The following is a 17,498-nucleotide window of genomic DNA, read 5'->3' as shown; positions in this document are numbered from 1 at the left end:
CCTAAATCAGCATGATTTCCTGCAATCGCCGGTGATCTCCCGCGATTTTGGCCTGCATGCAAATCATCGCAGGGCAACTTTTCAGCGGCGATTGTGCCGCAATGCGGCCTTTTCTGCTGCGATTTAAAATCATGAATATGATAATACCTTGGATCGGTTGAATCGCTGTTGGTTATTGTCTGATCCGGCGCTTGGCGATGACGCGATATGTATATGCGTCTGCGGCATGCGCTCGGCGATGTGCATGAGCGTGTGCGTGCTGGGTGATGGCGCAATCTGGCGCTGGCCTGGAGTAGAGATGGAAGAACAGAGTTCATCCATGAAATAGCGACTCGCGTTCGCGTCCAGAGATGATGATCGTGGCTGGGGGATACTCGAAGACGTGAACTCACAATCGGATCTCGGAATTAGATGGGAATTAGGAAACTGGACGGGCGTCACGCAATCAACTCGTACGAGCCTATGACCACAGGGGCCCTCACCGAAGGAGTGGATGTGCTCGTGCGTGGATTACCAAGCTGCGTACGGTGACTGCCTGCCCAGCGTACGTAGGGCTAGCGCGTAGCTTCGACAGCTCCGGGCGTGGGCTAGCTAGCTGACTGCGACATCCGCTCGTCGTAGGCCTACGTACGTACCTAGATGGGGGCCCCTGGACACTGGGGGCCCGGGGCGGCCGCCCCTCCTGCCCCCCCCTTAGGGCCGGCCCTGACTCCAGTGAATGCTTCAAGGATGGACATATCCTGGAGTGCAGATGCATCCATGGGTGTTGGTGTTGACACCAAGTACTCTCTTGCACTATACTTTGCTGAACTAGAGGCTGTCCAAGGGTTGAGGCAATTTGATGTATCCGTGGACAACAACCAATTAGTTGCTGCATTCAGTCCAACCTACTTGCTTGCTAATGTTATCCCAGCGATTGTGCAAGGCTCAGGCGAGCACAGCATCTCCCTCCTGGCAACATCAAAATCTGTGCTCCCGCCTTTGATCAACGCTATGGAGATATTCATGGTGTGGCCCCTGAATGAATCTACTACTGCATCTTTAGATGGTATATATACTATGCCATCCTACTTAAGTTGGTAGCTCTAATTTAATTACTTGGGTCAGTCAAGCCACAAAAACTATTGTGCTACTCCTCCGTCCCGAAATGTAAGACGTTTTTGGACTCTACCACATTATCTCACCAATGTTCTACTGAATGTAGTTTTAGTGTTGTTCTGCTCAGACTAGTTTCAGTGCATGGGTGTTTTGTTCATCTCGATAAGTACATAACTGAATATGTGCATTTTCGCCTACACGTTTATTTGGTATCTTCAGCCAATGCTATGGTGGCAATCCAGACGAAGTTTAAGGTGAAGAGAAACTGGGTGGGTGATCCGTGTGCCCCAATATCTTTTGCATGGTATGGCTTGGATTGCAGTTACACTCCCGATGGTCCGCCAAGAATAATTGCCATGTGAGTTCTGAAGAACATAACTTATATGCAATGTAAAATGAGTAGTGTGTGCAGTTCCACGTATGACGATTGTTCCCTCTTCCTTGCAGAAACTTGTCATCCAGCGGGTTGGTTGGTGAAATAGATGCTTCCTTTGGCCAGCTAACATTGCTCCAACGCTTGTAAGTTCTTTAGATTATCACCTTAGATTTCCCCAAGACTATACGAAGAGTCTCCCCAAGACCGCTCAGTATTGTCTCTGCCAGTAACGTTAGTAACACATTACCATATGAAGCCTTGAAGCTAGAGGCTTGCAAAAACTAAAAGTAACGTTGAATTTTGTTTTTGAATTGTATTTGTCTGACCCTTTTTGACATGGAAAGCTTATCAAATCTTGAGGTCGGTACTTATTGTTGTTGAGCCCAAGTACCAAGTATCCAACTATGAAAGTTCAAACTTGTTGAAAGCAGGGGAGTTCGTTCCATCATACTTAAGCATCTGTTTATGAGTGTTTCATGTCATTTTTCATTCCAGGGATCTATCTCATAACAATCTATCGGGAACAATACCTTATTTTCTGGGTCAAGTGCCATCACTTACATTTCTGTACGTGTCCTGACAATATGACTTGTATTGCAAACTGTATAGCACAGAACCACTTTTCAGTTTCTTTATCTCTTATAGGGATTTGTCAAGCAACGACCTCAATGGACCAATTCCTATGAACCTGCTAGAAAAATCTCAGGACGGATTTCTGACACTGAGGTTTGCACCTGTTTCCTATATATCGTCATTACACCTGTTAAGCTTCATGCACTATCCAATACAACCAAAATTTCAAACTGATAGAAAGGCCTAGATAATCCGCATATACACTTCAACACCCCCTCTCACGTGTGACGCGAAAAGTCAGCACACGAATAGACTCAGAGGTATGGCTTAAGAGGCCTATACATGGACAAACGGTGGGGAGCGGCAGCAATTTTTGGATAAATTGCGAAAGTCAGGACTTGAACTCAAGGCTTTGGGGCCTGTACCATGTTAAGTTTCATGCACTAGCCAACACAACAAAAAGGCTGAACTGATGAAAAGGGCTAGGCAATTCCCATACACTTCAACAACACCATCATCGATGAATTTGATGGAGGCAATTGGTTGCAGTAGATATTTTATTCAAATCAAATGTGGATAATTTGAACCTCTTATCCTGTTCCAGTTACCATGGGCATATTACCACTAGAATTCTTATGTTTGTCACATTAATTTGACTAAGTGGTATTGTGAGCTAGTGATTAAAAATATATGTTCATCTAGTACTATTTAAGCACACTTGCAATAAGTTGAACAAAAAAGAAGTCCACTTTGAACCCTTATCTATTGTAGAAGTTCACTTTTCAACCTTGAACTTTGGAGCTAGTTATTCTTTTTACCTTGAACTCCTGGATCAATATATTTTACCCCCTTGGCCCTATCCCAAGAGGTTTTGTGATGACTGAGATGCCACGTAGCAAACATGTGGCATTATGCTTCAGCATTGCCATAAGAGCAGCTTAATTAAAATAATATAGAAAATATGTGAATTTCTCTTTGTAAATTATAAGCTAGGAGAGTACTATATCACCTGAATCACAGGTATTTCTAATAACTCCAAAGTTAACATTCTTAAATCTTTCCTGAGATTTTTCTAGGATCGACAATAACCCAAACCTATGTGGAAGTCCTCCTTGCAACACGTTTCCAAACAAAAAGAAGAAACCAAAATCTATACTCCAGATTGTTGTTCCTGTAATTGGCGCTCTACTTCTTGTGGCTCTGCTTGCGCTTGTCGTTTGGTCTAGAAGGAAGAAGAGACCAGGTAACTAAATCAATATCAACTTATGAATAGTGGTATTACCAAGGGAGTTTAGAATGCTTGATTGGCATTCCTTTTTCATGCGTACTAAAGTACGAGCAGTGTTTATGCTGCCTTTAGATGTGCCTCGTTCCGCTAATCAGTTCGAGAACTGGAGCTTCAAGTCCAAGGAACTCAAGATCATTACCAATAACTTCAACACCTGTGTATTTTGGTCCTGTGTATTTTGGCTGTTTGGAGAATGGAACTCCTGTTGCAGTGAAGATGCTGTCAGAGACATCTTCACAAGGTTATGCAGAATTTTTAGCCGAGGTACATGTAGTCAGTCATGTACATTTACCGCTCAAGAAAATTAGTATCTGTGTATCAGATATCATACAATACATATTGCCGGTTTATGAATTATCATATCCATACCACAGGCTCAGCACCTAACGAGGGTCCATCACAAGAACTTGGTGTCCTTAATTGGTTTTTGCAGGGATAGAAAACATCTAAGCCTAGTCTATGAGTACATGGATGGAGGAAACCTGCAGGACCGGCTCAGAGGTTAGTAACTTTTGCCCCACTCCCACATCATTCTGCGTGAGTACAAAGGTAAGTTCAGCACGGTACAGGCCTCAATCGTGAGACAAATTAGTTACCCAATGTTAGCTAGGTAAAATAGTAAAACATGCTTTCTTAGTTCTTACTATAGCATCAAGAGAATTTGGTTGCTTGCAAAATACTTGAAAGCTGATTTACGAATGAATACTTGAAAAATAGTGGTCTACTAGTGCATCAGGTTACCAGCCCTCCCTTCAAAGTTAACTGGTTTATCTAATTTACTTTTTGTTGACAGGTCAAGAATCCCCTAACTGGCTGCAACGCCTTAAGATCGCATTGGACTCTGCCTACGGTATGCGGCAAGTTTCATTTTCTTTTTCACATGTGGGCTGTTGTCCATATACCATATCCCTTCAATGCTAGAAATCATCGATGTTTTGATCGTGTACACATCATCTAAGTTTAAACTATCCGCATGTAGGACTGGAATACCTGCACAAATCCTGCAGCCCACCCTTGATTCATAGAGACGTGAAGACTGGGAATATCCTACTTACTTCAAATCTGGAGGCAAAATTATCGGATTTTGGCCTTACAAGGGCTTTCAGCAGTGGTACGAGAACACACACAACCACCCAACCAGCTGGTACCCTAGGTTACCTGGACCCAGAGTACGCATGCATGTTCTTGACCCTAATTTTTCATATTTCTGTTGAAACAACTGTTGCACATAGCTTGCCCCTACTATGTTTCAACACTTTTTGTTCGAGTAAAATGTGAGACTTAGCTCTGAGCAGGTACTACGCGACCTCTCATCTGAGCGAGAAGAGTGACGTGTACAGCTTTGGTGTCGTTCTCCTGGTGCTCATCACAGGCCAGCCAGCCATCATCATCATCAGCGACACAGAGAGAACCAACATCTCTCATTGGGCACGCCACAGGCTCTCTGAAGGTGACATCGACAGCGTGACCGACCCGACGATAAGAGGAGACCGCGACATCAACTCTGTGTGGAAGGTGGCGGAGCTGGCCCTGCGGTGCACGGAGCACACGGGGCGGGACCGGCCAACGATGGTGGAGGTCGTGGAGGGGATCAAAGAGAGCTTGCAGCTGGAGACCTCTTCGCGCTCCAGGAGATGCAGCTCGGATGGAACAGGCGGTTTGGAGTTTTCGGACTGCGAGACTGTTGGTGCGCTCGAGACAGAACTAATTGGAGAAACATCAGCGCATTAACATTCCTGGATTAGATTTACTTTGGATCGCTAGTTGAGGCGTGGTTTGGTAATTTGCACTGTATGGCTTGGAGGTGTATGATCAATATTACTCATACTGGGAAACACGTTAATTGTTTTTATTTTTATTTTGCGGGAAAAACACGTTAATTATTTGGCAGATGACACGGTCGGAAGAAGAGGATCGAAACGATTATTACTCATATCGGGAAACACATTGTTTGCACTGTACTCCCTCCGTCCTTTAAAGAGTGTACTTCCAACTTTGTTGGAAGGTCAAATGATCTCAAAGTTTGACCGTGTTTGTGCAAAAATATATCAATGTATGAAAATATATTTATCATGAACCTAATGCTACTAATTTGATGGCATAAATGTTAGTGTATTATTGTATAAATACGGTCAAACATAAAAAAGTTTGACTCTCCAACAAAGTTGGAACTCCAAAATACTCACTTGTCAGCTCTTGGGTGCAGACTTCATGGAAATGCATGGGAACTGCAAAATTGTCACGGAATTCTCTCGTACAGTAACAGTGACTACTTGAAGATTGTGTGATGTACATTGACAGACATTCAGTGCATCTTAGGCATATTGCATTCTGAATTTTGTTGGAATGAATGAATCATAAAAAGGGGTGCGGACTTTATTGTATATATTGCTTTTTCGAGAGCTTCATTACACACAAAATCCTAGACTTCTCTCCAGAGTCGGCACACTATGATATCCACTAGTGAAGTACTGCTATTTCAGCAAGCAGCAGATGATGTTTAAGTAGCAAAACACAAAATAAAAATAGAAGGCTCCGGACCTCTTTGACTCTCAGCTGATCAACTCAAGGTACCACTACCCATGAAAAACATGTATGCATCTCTGGCATATATACTAACTTGGGTAAGCAGCAGAGCAGAGGAGGAGAAAATTTAATCAGGCAAAATGTTATCTTCTGTTTTACAAGAACGTAAAACATACAGTACTTGACTGGGAACTCTTCCATACGGTAACACTGATTACTTGAAGACTGGCTGATGTACCGCTTCCTGCCCAAAGCAGGGCAGCTCCATGCTCTGTTTCATCCCCGGTCAAGCTGGAACTGCTGGAAGCAGTCATGAGAGTCATAGTACAACGCAGTATATATTACTCCCTTCGTTTCTAAATATAAGTCCTTTTAGAGATTTCAATACGGACTACATACGGATGTATAGAGACATACTTTACAGTATGGATTAATTTATCTTGCTCCATGTGTAGTTTATATTGGAATCTCTAAAAGAGCTTATATTATATGACAGTTCAGTCAATAAAGACCGTTTGGAGTACACATCCATATTATGATGGATATTTGTATCCAAATTTCTCTAGATGATTAGGTTTCCTGTGTCGAGTGTGAGAGAGCTAGTGAAGTTCTGTTTGCTGTTTCAATTATATTCCTTGTATAATCATCCGCTGTATCGTACAGTGTTAAAACTGCTGTCAAATACTGAAAATGACAAAGCACAGAGGTTGTCAGTAATAACATTGAAGATGATCTAATTGATCTGACAGGTTAAGTTATGCATCTCTGCCATAAGTAAGCGCAGAGATTCACATATTTCGGTACGCAGCAGATTCAGTCAGTGAAAACTGGAGCTACTTTAACAACGATTAATTCAAGGATCAGTTATATACATTGGCAGATTCCAGCCCGTCAAGATAAAGCACTAACATAATCTGGTAAGGACCTAACAATCGCAGCTTCCAGATCAGCATGATTAATAACAGTTGTGGAGGCAAGCTTCGAATGGCACGATACACAATCTTTACGTAGGTACATGTGCTTTTGGAAAACAGGATGATACAACCGCTACTTGTCTTGCCACCTCCTAGTGCCATATCTCTAGCTAAGGCATGTCATAAACCATCATGGTTTCCAATTTAGGAAAATAAGGGAAAGTTCAAGCCTTTTGTGAGGACGAAGGGCCTCTAATATTCCTTGTGCATTACTGTCCACTTCACAATCAATTCCTTGTGCATTACTGTCCACTTCACAGTCAATTCCTTCCGCATTACTGTCCCCTTCACAATCAATTCCTTCTACATTACTGTTCACTTCACAATGGTAACGTCTATTTCCCCAAGGAAGATATAATTATTTCAAATTATGCTTGTCGGACATATTGCCTTATTTAGTGTTGTCTGCACTAGGCACTTCCCTCACCTCAGGCAAACAAAGAGCAGCACCTACATTCAAATCTTTCAACTGATCGATTCCATGATCTGCATCACTATCAATGACCTAATTCGTCAATGTCTGTAGAGAATCCATTTGACCAATACCTTTTGGCATGCGCTCCAGATCTTCACACCCAATGAGGGAGATGTGTTGAAGACTGCTCATATATCTCATGCCCTCTTGTAATTTCACAAGACTTTGACAATCATTGAGCTTCAATGTTTGCAAGCTATACAATATGACAATGGCTTCAGGCAGTGCTGATATATTAGAATTAGAACAATCTAGGTAGTGAACATGCTTCAAGTTTTTCATATGTGTATCGATTGAGTATGCATGTCTTCAATGCTCGTAAGGACATGAATTTTGAATTGGCCATACATAGAGAGTGCTCAAACACAATTTCCTTTTATTAAGTATACTAAGTAACCTAAGCAACATACAAAAATAATATTTTATATTATAGTTTAATAAAATAAATCTAAGTCTAAGAGTTTCGTATTCAATTTATGGGCCCCGGAACTATGTGTTGGATGAACTCTCTCTGCGATGCTCAACTGGCTAGCATTTCCAAAATTAATGCCTTTGAATCCAAAAATCGTCTTCATCGGTGACATTCTTTTTTGCTAATAGACACTTCACAGAGAGGATGTGAATGTTATAGGATGCAGTTGAAGGAATGAAGATTTCCATCGTCCTTCGATGCATTGCGATGTCCTTAAGATGTTATGTTATCAGCAAATTTTATTCATGCTATGTTTGCCTGAATATGAAACAGGCAACCACTGCAAACATCAATGAAACAATTTAGGCTGGAATGAAGACATTTGAGGACATGGTTACATTTTTGTGGTTGCAATCGTTGGAACTGGTTCTCATCACCAATGAGGTTCAAGCTATCAAGGGTCTTCAGAGTCCGGCAACCAACTATCTTAACAATATAGTCTCGAAGTTTGCAAAGAAGTGGTTACACAAGTGTGATCTAGAAGCAATTGGGCATGCCTGTGATCAATACGGGAAGCTCAAGACCTTCTTCCCTCCTGGCATAAAGCTGTATGATGTAGTTATTGGGATCATTTGTTTGCAGCAGACGGGTGTGGGATACAGTGAATACCTTGTCATACTGGCGGCACTCAAAATTTAGTACATGAATAAAACAACTGTAAAGGCCACGGCATATTATCATGCCTCGAAGGGCAAGCCACCTGGCGGCGATGGCTGGGAGCTGCTCTAGGAGTCCATTTAGTAGTGTCTCTAACCTTGGGCACCACTCCATTCGTAGCTCCTTGAGCTGAGGGAATGATACAACCACTACTTGTCCTACCACCTCCTGGTGCCATCTCTCCAGCTTAGGCATGTCATAAACCTTCATGGTTTCCAATTTAGGAAAAAGGGGTGGTAGAGAAATACATGATTGTCTATTGTCTATATTATCAATACCAACGCATATAGTTTCCAAGCTATTGAAACAATCCAAACACAAGTAAATGAGAGAGGGTAGCTGCCATAATGGTGGAAGATCCTGGCAGTTATTGAGTTCACTCAGATGAAGTTCAGGGAGTTGCTCAAACTGCATAGAGTCCTGCATCCATGATGACAATTTAGCACCAGTATAATTCATTAACACTAAAACTACAAGCCTTTTGTGACGATGAAGGGCCTCTAATATTTCTTGTGCCTTACTGTCCACTTCACTATCAATTCCTTGTGCATTACTATCCACTTCACAGTCAATTCCATCCGCATTATTGTCCCCTTCACAATCAATTCCTTCTGCATTACTGACACTTAAGTTCTATTTCCCCAAGGTAGATATAATCATTTCAAATTATGCTTGCCGGGCATATTGCCTTGTTTAGCATTTCCTTCACTATGCACTGTTCTCACTCCGGTCAAACAAAGAGCAACACCTAAATTCCACCCTTTCAACTTATCGATTCCACAACCTACATCACTATCAATGACATAATTCATAAGGACATGAATGCTCGTAAGGACAAGTCTTAACCTGAGCCAGTCCTCTAGGTTTAATATTGAGCGGGGCTGGGCAACAGGAATCCTCCATGGCTGCAATACTATCATAACTGGGATATTCAAGTGACACATGAGGAACCTCACGGTGTAATGAACTAGCATCCTTGGATCGTTTTAGAATGTCCTGACGTGATTAAGATTGTTGCAATATTGAGCAATCATTTCCACTTACTGAGTCAACAAGATCATGCATCTTGGAAGTAGTTGGTCGGTGGACATGCCATTGTCTAGCAAGCATCTCCCTTTTTCATTTTAGGAAACATCTCCAAGCTAGCAAATAAAAAAATTGTTGGCCTTTTTCTTCTGATGCAATAAAGTCATTTGCCATCCATAGCTCGATTAATATTTCTTTCTCCATCACACTTTCCTTGGGGAAGATGGTACAGAAGGAAAATCATACTTTTTTTCTTCTGATGACAAGTGCTCATAGCTTAGCTATAGTGCAGGTATAATCCTAGTAGCAAAGATGCCATTCTTCCAGTCATCACTAATCAAAACAGAGAACAATTAACTGTTATGCTTTGATCGAAGTAAACTTGCCATTGTCTTGATAGCAAGAGGCAATTCCTTGCACTTGTGAACAATACTCTTATCCACCGGTATCAATTCTTCTTGCTTTTCCACTTCCCTTACAAATGATCTTGATCGCGCGATAGCCGCGTACGGTGATGGTGCAGACACAAACCCACAACTAGCGGCAGCAACACCGCCGTCAGTTGGTGTTGATGGTGCGGAGGCGGATGATGAGTCCAGACGTCAACACCATGGAGAACTAGGGAACATTCCGGCAGCTTGGTATTCAGCTTGTTTTCCATGTTTTGTGGAAATGGTCTACTTCCTCCGTTCCTAAATACAAGTCCTTTTAGAGATTCCAACAAGGGACTACATATAGAGTAGAATGAGTGAATCTACCCTCTAAAATATGTCTATATACATCCGTGTGTAGTTTGTATTGAAATCTTTAAAAAGAACTATATTCAGAAACGGAGGAAGTAGTTAGCAGCGCCCATGATGACGTACAGTTTCCGTGTTGTCAATGTTGAAGCTGCAAGTGCGAATTCCGTCCTTGGAGAGCTTAAGAAGCTTGCACAACCATGCAAGATAAAATTGTGTGGCATCAACCAAAAAAACTGGAAAGGGTTTTCGTCACGCCATTTCCGGTCACGGATATCTGGAGTCTTTGTCAGTTTGACTCGACTAATAGGAGGAGGAGAAACTGACAGGTGCTGCTATAGTCTTCGGCAATTTCAGTGAAATATCATAGCTGCCCAAGACCTTGAAAAGCTTTAAGACGAATTGAAGAGTGCACACATATCAAAGGTCTCGATGATGGAGCTTCACAATCTGACCATATCAACGCAATAGGACGTAGACGGCCTTGTAGAGTTGCCACGTCCCCATATCTTTGAGCGTGTTTGTGTCAAGCCAACTCAAGATGGTGACCTCATGCTTTATTGGGGGCATCAGAAAGATATTTCCATACAAATAAATTCCCTCGAGATCTACTGCAGCAGCTACAAGCTAAAGATACTTTTTAGAGAACAACAACTATTGTGACTCTGCCGCATAGAAACAATGCCGTGGCACATCTAGGTCTACAAAAGAAGGGATCAACCAAAGAACGGATGCATATAGCAACGATGGAAAGATCATAATATGAAAGAACAGATGAACTGCAAATATATTATTCACACATATATGTAAAATACAAACAGTGATATACATTGTTATGGTGTATACATTAACACAATGACGCTGTTACCAAAAGTTGGCCCATGATGTTTGTTAGTTTAGTGAACATAAGCTCAGGTATAGGTGCCAGCTTTCTTTTACGAATTAACCACACATATCTATATGCTCTATCATGGTTTCTCCATAAAATGCTCTATCATGATTTTCTGCATAAAGTGTCCAGTATCCACAAAGGAATACTCACAAGAAGCAAGAAACAATGAGTTGATCTGCGAACACAATCAAAATTAATTTCCATATTTACATTTCTATCACAAGCACAGGATCATATAATTATATATAAGCATGAAAAATGCACAATACTTGATATAATCTCACCCGACTGTACATAATGGAAGAAAAAGGGGCAATAATCATATAGATTGACCCAAACCTGCTAGATTTCTTTTAGCAAACAAATTGACATTCTTTATAATGTGTAATCAACAATATGATGACTATTACCAAATAATAACTGTAGACATACATTTTGACAGGAAAATCTACTCTATAAATCAGATAGTCAGTGTGCCTTGCTTTGCAGATAACGAATAAAAAACAATTATGTCCATACCTCATTATACCTTGGCATACTTTAAAATTGGCATGTTACGAAAAAACAAGAAATCTTCATGATGTGGTTATCAATTACATGTAAAATTTACCAATTGGGATTTGAGAAACATGGGGCTTGCTTCAGGACCATTCTTTGAAGGAAACGATGTAATGGTTAATATAAGGGTGAGCGGTGAAGCTGAAGCACAACAAAAGATAATGTAAGCAACTTGCTGGTCTATGTGACAGTAAAGATTGTTTCCTGCAAGGTATAATGTGCACCCCATATGTGTGTTAGCAGTGTCCGGCTTGTTCAGTCATGTTTTCTTTCATCAGCTTGGATGAGGATTTCGATAACACCTTGTATCGTTCAGCTAGGTGGGTTTGTTTGTAAAGCAGGGCCATTGTATTTCGTAGAAAGTTCATAGTATTAAAAACATAATGAACCTAACATGGCAATCTACATGTTACCTTAAACATTAAGGACCCTATATGACACTAAAGATTGTTTCCTGCAAGGTATGTTAATCATGCTAACCGCCACTACAAATTCATATCTTTTTTGTTTGCGTGGCATAGGCGTACTCGTCATGGCCTGCAGTGTTCTGAAGCCATCTCAAGCAACAAGTTGCTCTTATTGTAAGAAACAACTATCTTCATTCATGTATGCTATCACATGCATCTTGGTTTCATAGATTAGTTGAATGGGTTTATCTATGTTACCTTTCATGCTCTAGGTTAACTAGGCACCTAATCACATTCATGCATGGACAACAAAACCGTCTGAAGACTGTCAGTTCAACACGAAATTCAACAAGCTTTCCTGTACAATATTTGTCAAACTGTCTATTGGCTGCATTAACTGAAGTGACCTATACATTTAGTAAAGTCTCTCCTTTTTATGCTGCATACATAAAGAACACTTGTGGAATCACGTGAAGAACACATGCATCAACGGTTGGGCGGTACGAGGACAAGAGATAAGATGGAAGAACCTGTAAATTAAGATTCCAAGAACCATATGCGCCTTTCCAGATTGGATCACGGCAAGGTAGTGTTTGCACTACAAAAGGATTGAACATGATTATATTACCCTAAAAACTCAACATGGCTTGATCAGTTTACTCCACAAGATGGCATCATCCTACGAGATGAGATTATACCTAGTTTGTATCTCGCGCTGGTGGCAAGACCGGTCCTCAAGGCGCAAGCACACGCATCAAGCTGCACATGGCAGACAGCACGTGACATTCCTAGACCATCCCTTTGGGCGAAACAAAACATAAGCCTCAGCACGCTGGTGGCTGACCAGTGACGTCGCGGTCTTCAAGGCTTAATCTTGCCAGTGGACATTTTGTCGTTATCAACCGGTGCGAGAGAGGCAGCATCTACCCCCCACTACTACTTCCATCCAGGTGTGAGAATCCAAAACTTCCAATACTACTTCAGGTTTGGCATCCTTATTCTAGCATGCTGATTCTAGCTAGCTAGGCACTCACCATATACATACCCAGCTAGCTTATTACTGCAGCAATGTGGGAACTTAATTTCTGTCAGGTTATGTGTCAAAACTACGTATGCATTTCTAACAGGGGAAGCTAGCAAGTTGAGCATAGCCAGGTAGCTAGTTTTCTTTAATTTATTTCTTGTGTGCTTAGTCTGTAGTGATTAATGAGCTCCTTGTCATGTGTTCAAAATTGCATGCGGATAGCTCACCTACCAATAGGCGTGCAAACTCAAAAAAAGCGAGTTAAAAATATCAATAGGCGTGCAAACTGAACTAAATAATTCAACCTGGCAGCTCTCTGCTACTGTTACTATGTTCAGTACTTAATTAACTCTATCCAACGTGTTTAAATTGTTAAGTAGTAACTATACGCTGCCAGTAAGGCATCCCATGAAGCAACACTACAAAAACAATACACGGCTTCCGTTGTCACACTAGTGGCGTCGCAGTCTTCAATGTTTAGTTGTAGCAGAAAATCCAAAAACAACACCAAGAGTTTCGAGCCTCCACCGAATGATTTACTGTTTTTCGCTCTGTCTCTCTCGTGGTCGTTTGGTTTAGGCAGATGGGATTGTCTCCAGGGGCAGGAAAAAAAGATGAATTGGTTTACTTATTTTAATTTTTGAAGGAAAACAATGAGTGGTTGGGAAAGATGAGGAAGACATCATGAAGCTCAACAATGAAGAAAAGAAATAACCAGGGAGATTAATGGGATTGTGATGTAGCTTAACTCAAATAATACTAGTTGTTTGTAATCAGCTCAGTCAAGCTACCTAGATTGAAGAAGTTATGTTGATGCATCATTGTGTTTCATTAGGTAATTCCAGATAGCACTAATCCTGACTGCCATGTTTTTTTCACGAAGTTCCACTGTCAGGACTGTGTTGCTGGACCAATTGCGAGACATGACTGGTACTGGAGTGAGTGGAAGGAGGATGGGTACCTGCATCGATGGCGAAGATGGCAGCGGGGAAGCAAAATTTGCCGGCGGTTGGAGGTGGCGACGCCCACATACAGATCTGCAGCAAGTAATTCTCCGCATAACTGACATCCTGATTCAGTGTTGCCTGATCAAAACAAAATCAGAATGCTTTGTGTTAGAACTAGAACATAAAGGATAGTTGAGGATGAAAGTTTAACATATGTGAGTATGTTTTTGTATGTATCAGCGATCAATGTGATGATTGTTTGACCACCTACACTCTAAAATATATATCATATGTTTCAGAATTTCAAAGGGGGGGGGGGGGGGGGGGGGGGGGGGGGGGGCAGCGGAGGTGATTCTAGTTCAAACATATATGCAATAGAGGCATACTCTATACCTAGATAGCTTATTAAGTAGACAATGACATTCAATACAATTCTCCGAATAACCTTGTAAATCTATTCTAAAGAAAAACAACATTGCCATGAGAAACAACATGATCACGTCCATATGCAAACCGTGTCAGTGGGGAAAAAGAGGTACAATTTATTGAAGTCAATTGCTCCTCCACTGTGATAAAATGTACTGTAGGTGTGAATATCCTCACAATAGATAGCATTGACAATAGCCGAAGAAACAGGAAAGTTCGGGACACTTACATAAGTATTGACACGCCATGACCGGCGACTGCGCCTACCTCTCCGGTCCGCCGGGCCTCTATCTTGGCTGTGTTTGCTTGAAGTGTGTTGTGCTCACATCCAAGGATGGCATTGGCTGCTCCTTCATGTAATTGGTTGACCATATTTGCGACAGAGGTTCCCTCGGTCCCTTTTTGGTGTGAGTTCTTTACTCTTGAATTCTGCTCAGTACTCAGATGACCGATGACATGCTCTACTGAGAATTCACGTCTCTGATATTTTAGAGTAGTAGCAAAGTTCCTCCAGGAAGGAGGGAGTTTCATCATTTTCATCCGCGAGAAATTTTCCCGGTAAGTTACATTTATGAAGCTTGAGCTCCTTAATGATGCACAGTATGTCACGAGCCTATTGCAATACAGGGCGGTTTTTGATCATTCTGTAATCATGGAACTACTTCATGGCATACATCTCACTTTCAATATCGGTTGCATCGAATTTAGATTCGAGCGCTTCCAACAAGTCCTTGGCAACCCACGTATGTAAATATGTGGCAAATAACTTATCTCTGATCACACTTAGAACGGCTCTGACAAGTACGACGGTGCCTCCCGGAATGCCTACTCCTGGCCAGGAGCAATCATTCCTCCTGGAGTAACACGGGAGACCCCGAACACGTTCATCGCTCTGAGCCATAAGGTAGTTTTGGTCTGTCTACGCTTAAAGTATGTCCTCATAATCAGGGCCGTTTCCAATGCTGCGGCAAAGGCTTGAATCAAAAATTGCCTACAAATTTTAGGTTTAGGATTGTTGAGTATATTAGCAATTTTTTAATAAATTAATCCAAAAATAAACCATGAGCAAGACCTTGACACTACTAAGCACATACCGATATTCGATCGCCTAAGCACGTACTAGCACATAGTAGACACCTCTATGTATAACGCTAGTACAACTAAAATAGCAGACACACCTATTGTATACCCTCCGGGACGAAGCCGCGGCGGCGGCGGCGCCAGCGTTCTCCTGATCGGTGGTCTTCTTGTTAGCGTTGAGCTTCTCGGCAACGAGTCTCTCGGCGTCGGTGAACATGGTGATGATGAAGGCGATGCGGGCCTAGACGAAGTAGTCGATGTAGACGAATGGTGGAGAGCAGTCGCGTAGGAGACGCTCCACAAAAACCTAATCTCCCCTCTCTCGTACAGGATCTCAAGAGGCAGGGTTTCGAAGGCCTGCTCTCTCGTACAACTGTATACGCGGCAAATATTAAATGCAAGCTCACGGATGACATGGGTTTGAGCTCACCTCTGCTCATTCACAAAACACAGCACGCACGTGAGGCGTGAAGGCGGCAGAGGGGGAGCGCGAGGGAACCACTTCTCTTCTCAAGCTTCAATAGCATGTGGAAGATAATTTTTTATAAAGAAATCCAACTCTTCCTTCACTAGCAGGTGGTACTAAACTTTCCACCACCCTTTCTTTTATTGAGAGACAACATGTGATTTGGGAGGAAAGGAATAAAGGACTAGTATATATACATCACTCCACTCCTATAAACTGCAGATGCCCACAGCAACCTGAGTGGATATACGTACGTGAGATATAAAAAAATGTCGGAGCACGGCCAGGGAGTGGAGGAGGGTCGCCGGAAAGCGGCCAGGAAGTGCTGGAAGGCGACGAAGACGGCGGTGATCAAGGACACGTGGGTGCCGCTGTTGACGCTGCCGTGGAAATGCGCGTTCAACTGTCTATGCTGCAGTTGCAGGCAGGCCGGGATAGAGGCGTCCCGCTGGGTGTGGCAGTGCGTCCAGTGCTGGACGCCGCTCAGCCTCACCGTCCTCTTGCTCTGGCTCCTCTACCGCCCCGACCGCTTCCACCCCACCGTCGACTCCGCCTCCCTCGCCTCCCTCGACCTCAATGGCAACTCCCTCCGGTACAACCTCGCCGTCGACCTCAGCTTCCGAAACTCCAACAGACTGCTTAGCATTAGCTACCTCGACGTGGGTGCCAGCGCCTCCTACAACGGCACCAGCCTTGGTCTGGCCGGGAACTCGCTCCCGGGTTCCTTCCAGCAAGGACCCAAGAACACGACGGTGCTGCACGCGGTTTTCCAGGGCATGGTCACGGTGGTTGACGTGCAAGTGCAAGAGGGGTTGGCCAAGGAGCTGGAGAGGGAGCGCGGCTCTGGGGCGGTTCGTGTGAGGGTGCGCGTGGATCTCACCATCATGTACAAGGTGATTGTGAAGGAGATCTTCTTCTACAGCTATGAGTGCTACCTACCATTCACCCCGCTGCCGAATGCCGTCTTCCTCAGCGACAGCGCGCCGTGCTTCCGCGTTTGACCGCTTCGGGTCGGTTTTCCCTACTCATATCATATATCCCAATGGAGTCTGTTATGCAACGAGTCTGTTAGAAATGTGTTAAAGTAAGTTTGATTTGTTTCCTTTAAGCGTCCTCCGTTTTATTTGTTAGATTAGTTTGCTAGTACTAGTTGCAGTATGTGTCCTCACCTCTTCTCCCTCCTGTATCCCCAATCCATTGTATCTCTGGAATGTGATTTCTGAGCTTGGTTGGTGACAGCCTCGTAAGCATTTTGTGTTTTATTCCCTCATTGCTTGAATTCTTGCCATGTGGTGGACCCGCATGGGCACCACAGGCAGCCGCCTGCCCCATGTCTAGCTCTCTTCCAATGATTTTCTCTGATTTTTGGTGATTTATTTGGGCTCCGCAAAAGCACTTATTTTTGCCACTTTTCTGTAGTTTTCTAGCAATTCCCCCTCCTTCGTTTCAACATATAGATCAAGAGCAAATGGCATCAGGATGGTGTAATAATT

At 42.8% G+C, this 17,498-nt stretch overlaps 1 protein-coding gene and 1 pseudogene across 1 annotated transcript; one reads left to right on the top strand and one right to left on the bottom strand.

The window, feature by feature from the left end:
* Positions 1-729: 729 nt before the first annotated feature.
* Positions 730-5,066, top strand: LOC123171193 (probable LRR receptor-like serine/threonine-protein kinase At1g05700). Its single transcript, XM_044588805.1, has 11 exons — positions 730-1,048; positions 1,318-1,456; positions 1,546-1,617; positions 1,970-2,041; positions 2,120-2,200; positions 3,124-3,290; positions 3,408-3,576; positions 3,769-3,836; positions 4,129-4,185; positions 4,315-4,504; positions 4,631-5,066. The coding sequence occupies exons 1-11, from the start codon at positions 730-732 to the stop codon at positions 5,064-5,066; spliced, it is 1,770 nt and encodes a 589-aa protein (XP_044444740.1).
* A 2,127-nt stretch (positions 5,067-7,193) lies between these two features.
* On the bottom strand, positions 7,194-15,756 carry LOC123166425 (putative disease resistance protein RGA3; annotated as a pseudogene).
* Between the last annotated feature and the right edge of the window lie 1,742 nt (positions 15,757-17,498).

This window comes from Triticum aestivum, chromosome 7D (genome assembly GCF_018294505.1).
Source record: "Triticum aestivum cultivar Chinese Spring chromosome 7D, IWGSC CS RefSeq v2.1, whole genome shotgun sequence".
Taxonomy (NCBI): Eukaryota; Viridiplantae; Streptophyta; class Magnoliopsida; order Poales; family Poaceae; genus Triticum; species Triticum aestivum.
Note: the sequence above shows the minus strand (reverse complement) of the source record. Positions and strands in the feature narration are given on the sequence as shown.

What these genes read in the sequence shown, in the direction of transcription:
- LOC123171193 (XM_044588805.1), top strand. Translation starts at nt 730, where the DNA reads ATGGACATATCCTGGAGTGCAGATGCATCCATGGGTGTTGGTGTTGAC. An exon ending in TACTACTGCATCTTTAGATG is followed by an intron (nt 1,049 to 1,317) that starts GTATATATACTA and finishes TGGTATCTTCAG; the next exon opens with CCAATGCTATGGTGGCAATC. An exon ending in TAGAAGGAAGAAGAGACCAG is followed by an intron (nt 3,291 to 3,407) that starts GTAACTAAATCA and finishes TGCTGCCTTTAG; the next exon opens with ATGTGCCTCGTTCCGCTAAT.